General features: G+C 40.5%; 1 protein-coding gene across 1 annotated transcript in view; it reads left to right on the forward strand.

Annotated features, from left to right (window-relative positions):
- Positions 1 to 3,409, forward strand: part of PHIP (pleckstrin homology domain interacting protein) — a 217,830-nt gene that overhangs the window by 149,362 nt on the left and 65,059 nt on the right. Inside the window, exon 17 of the mRNA XM_019520451.1 lies at positions 1,526 to 1,649. Within this exon, the coding sequence (XP_019375996.1) occupies positions 1,526 to 1,649 (124 nt within the window). The remainder of the gene's footprint in view (positions 1 to 1,525; positions 1,650 to 3,409) is intronic.

The following is a 3,409-nucleotide window of genomic DNA, read 5'->3' on the forward strand; positions in this document are numbered from 1 at the left end:
AGGAGGGCCACCCACTTGGTGAGAAGGCAGCAGGACAGGCCCTATGAGGAGAGACTGAGGGACCTGAACCTGTTCAGCCTTGGCAAGAGGAGGCTGAGGGGGGACCTGGTGGTTGCCTACAAACTCATCAGGGGAGATCAACAGCAAATAGGTATAGCCCTTTTCTCCCCAGCACCATCTGGGGTGACGAGGAACAGTGGTAATAAGCTGATGGAAAACGGGTTTAGGTTAGAGATTAGAAAGCAATTTTTTACAGTTAGCGTGGCCAAAATCTGGAACCAGCTTCCCATGGAAGTGGTCCTCGCCTCTGCCTTGGGCAAATTCAAGAGGAGGTTGGATGATCACCTGTCTGGGGTCTTGTGAACCCAACATTCGTTCCTGCCTGTGGCAGGGGGTCAGGCTAGATGATCTTTTCAGGTCTCTCCTGACCCTAGCTACTATGAAACTGACATGGCTTCCAGCCACGAACAACTGTGCTTGAGTTAAAGACACAAGCTTCCAGGATATATTCCAACTTGATATTCTGGGTCTTGAAGTTGGTTGCAAAGACCCAAGAAAAAAACTACTTTTACAGAGTTTCATCCAAAAGAATTTGTTTCTTAACTCAGAATTACAGTTTAGGGGCTGGATGCCAAAATAAGTACAATGTTAGTAAGTCAGATAACTTTTTTTAGGAACAAAATTCAACTTTAGAGTAACCACGATGACAAAGCTAACTATCATATTTACTCATATACCACACATGCTCCCTGCACCCAACCCTTCAGAATTGGGGCACGTGTCTTAAATATGAAAGCTATTTTTTCTTTGCTGAAATAGAAGCAGAGATGGAAGCCGTCACATTTTGTTTTAACAGCTGCAAAGATGCCTGGCTGCCAAGGTGGCCTTAGGAAGCAGAAGAGGGTGGAGTCTTGTATTCCCCCTCTTACAGCTACAGTAGCTATTGGCTTAGTACTGTGGCTTGTGCTTGAAGCAGCAGGTGAGCTATCTCTGGGCAAGTGAGATGCTGCATGCCATCTGTAGTATCTTGATGCAACTTGTGGTGTGGAAGAAACGCTCTTTATGTAAGTTCCTATCAAGAATACAACTATTTACAATGAAGAACTACCAGTCTTGCTGCTGCCCTTGCAAGGGTCTGGGGCCTAGCCATGTTCCTGTACTATCACATCCATAAGTTCCTCCTACCTCACCTGTGCTGTCTCCTAGCATGCCACATTTCCTGGACACACTGTATTTCCAGGTGGACTTATTCTTGTCACGTAGTCAGCCATGACTCTGTGTTCTTCTGCCTTCCAAAAACAATGTGTGGGTCATATCTGGGGGCATGTGGTATGAAACAAAATAACTATTTATGACCTGATTGTGTTCAGGAAGTTTGTCTGTGCCTCTGGATCCCTGCTAGAAGTAGAAAAAATAATGTATAAAGAATGTGGTAAATGTTTACCATTTTCCTTCACCTAGAGATCCAATTATAGCTCTTTGCCCTAAATCTAACATTAATATGTCTTCAATTTTTCTTTTTTAGTAGGCAGGAAGAATGGAGAGCTGCAAAGGGAGAAGAAGAAGTAAAGATACACAGATCAGAAGAGAAAAGGAAATATATTACAAGTCATGCTCCAAGAGAGAACAAAATACCTTCTTTTTCTAAGGTAAATGCCCATCCAGTTATTACAATATTTTCCATAAAACCTTTTGAGTATGCTGAGCCAAAGAAGTTCATAAAAACTCACTTCACTTAAAATTTCAAAAGGAATATCTTGATGTATTAATGTATTTAGATTTACTCTGAATAAAAGAGCACCTGCCTCTTGTTAAGTCGTTTAGAACAAAATTTAAGTTTTGCTCCTTGAAACTCTGTTAAGTGGGACTTGGTTCTGTTATGTTTGAGAGCAAGAAATAATGGGTTCTTTCAAAAGTATCCTGCAGTTCTGTATGTGTGAATAAGTCCATGCCTTTTAAGAACTTGGAAGCGGAGCTTAACAACAAGACCCATCAGGAGCTCATAAGAACTCCAGACTGGGTCAGTAGTTTGAGTTGGTTGCTCAAAGTGAAAATAAAAAATAGTCGCTCTTAGTAATTTTTTACCCCCTCTATAGGCTTATTATCAGTAACAAGGCTATTGCAGCTCTGGAGACCTTTTCATACTGTGCTGGGTAGTAGTTCATAAAACAATCAAAGGATTGTGGTTGATCTTGTGTTTGTGTTGGGCTACTGCAAGAGCTGTAGTCAGGTGGCTTGCATTCAAAATTGCATAAGAATGTAGGATTTGCCATTTTCAGGGCAATCCAATAACCCATCTAAATTTCTTTGTCCAACAAGTGCAAGTACTAGATTCTCAGAGGAAGAGGCAAGAAAACCTCATAATGGACAGTTTTGAAACATATTGCCCAACTGGGAAGTTGTTGTTTTTTTCCCTCTTCATTTTAAGTCGGTCTTGAATTGGGAAAACCTGTGCCCCAAATTGTTATTTACATAATTGCCCTTTTTTAACCTTGCTTAGCCTGTGCCTAGCACCTTTGATCATTCTGTAGTTTCTCTGCTACAGTGGGCTGCAGGAGTATCTGTTTTTTCTGCTGAGTTCCTGAGAGATTTATAACATGTCAGGAATTTTAGGCTAAGTGATTGGTCAGTTCTTCATACCCCCCCCCCCCCTTGTTTTAAGGAAATATTGCAACTGGTAAGTTGACAAAATCTACATGGACAGTAGTGATTTACACACATCAGTAACAGTCACCTTTTATAGGTCCTGGAGTTCACACTACTTACATATAGTGTTGCTTTATTGTATCTGTGGACATAAAATTGGTATGCTTGTGCTCCCTTCCCCTGTCCTTCTCATATTCATAACTTGTGTTACGGTGAATAAGCAAAATCCCAAAGGGATTCTGGATTAGTTAGATGTCAGGTGGGCTTTAAAACTCTCTCTGAAGTGGTGGTGGGATCCTTTAAGCCTAAAATGTCTGTATTGTTATTGATCTTATTAATCATTTTGATTTGATATCTACGTGTGTATGTTCACATGAATTGTATATTGAAGTGTTAAAACATACTTGTTATGCATTAAGTGCCCAGCTATCCATATTTTGTTGTAAATTGGGGTGGAAGCAAAAGTTGCCATACAAATCTGTTTTCTGTGTTTGTGGTATGTCTTTAAATATTTAAATTTAATGTTCATATTTCAGTAGTACGCAGAAGCTGGTGAGTTCTGTGCTCTGCAAACAAGGGGACAGATTACAAGTCTTTTCCAGAGAGATTGATTAGAAAAAATGTGAAGACCTAGGAGAGCTGATGGGGAGGCTGATGGGAACTGTTAACACAGAGAAACCATTTTCACATATCTGTATAACTACAACAACTAGTAAATGAGAGATGCAGGAACTTAAATATTATGTACCGCAACCCTGTGACA

The sequence above is a fragment of the Gavialis gangeticus genome, unplaced genomic scaffold (genome assembly GCF_001723915.1).
Source record: "Gavialis gangeticus isolate Ggan-Ray unplaced genomic scaffold, GavGan_comp1, whole genome shotgun sequence".
Taxonomy (NCBI): domain Eukaryota; kingdom Metazoa; phylum Chordata; order Crocodylia; family Gavialidae; genus Gavialis; species Gavialis gangeticus.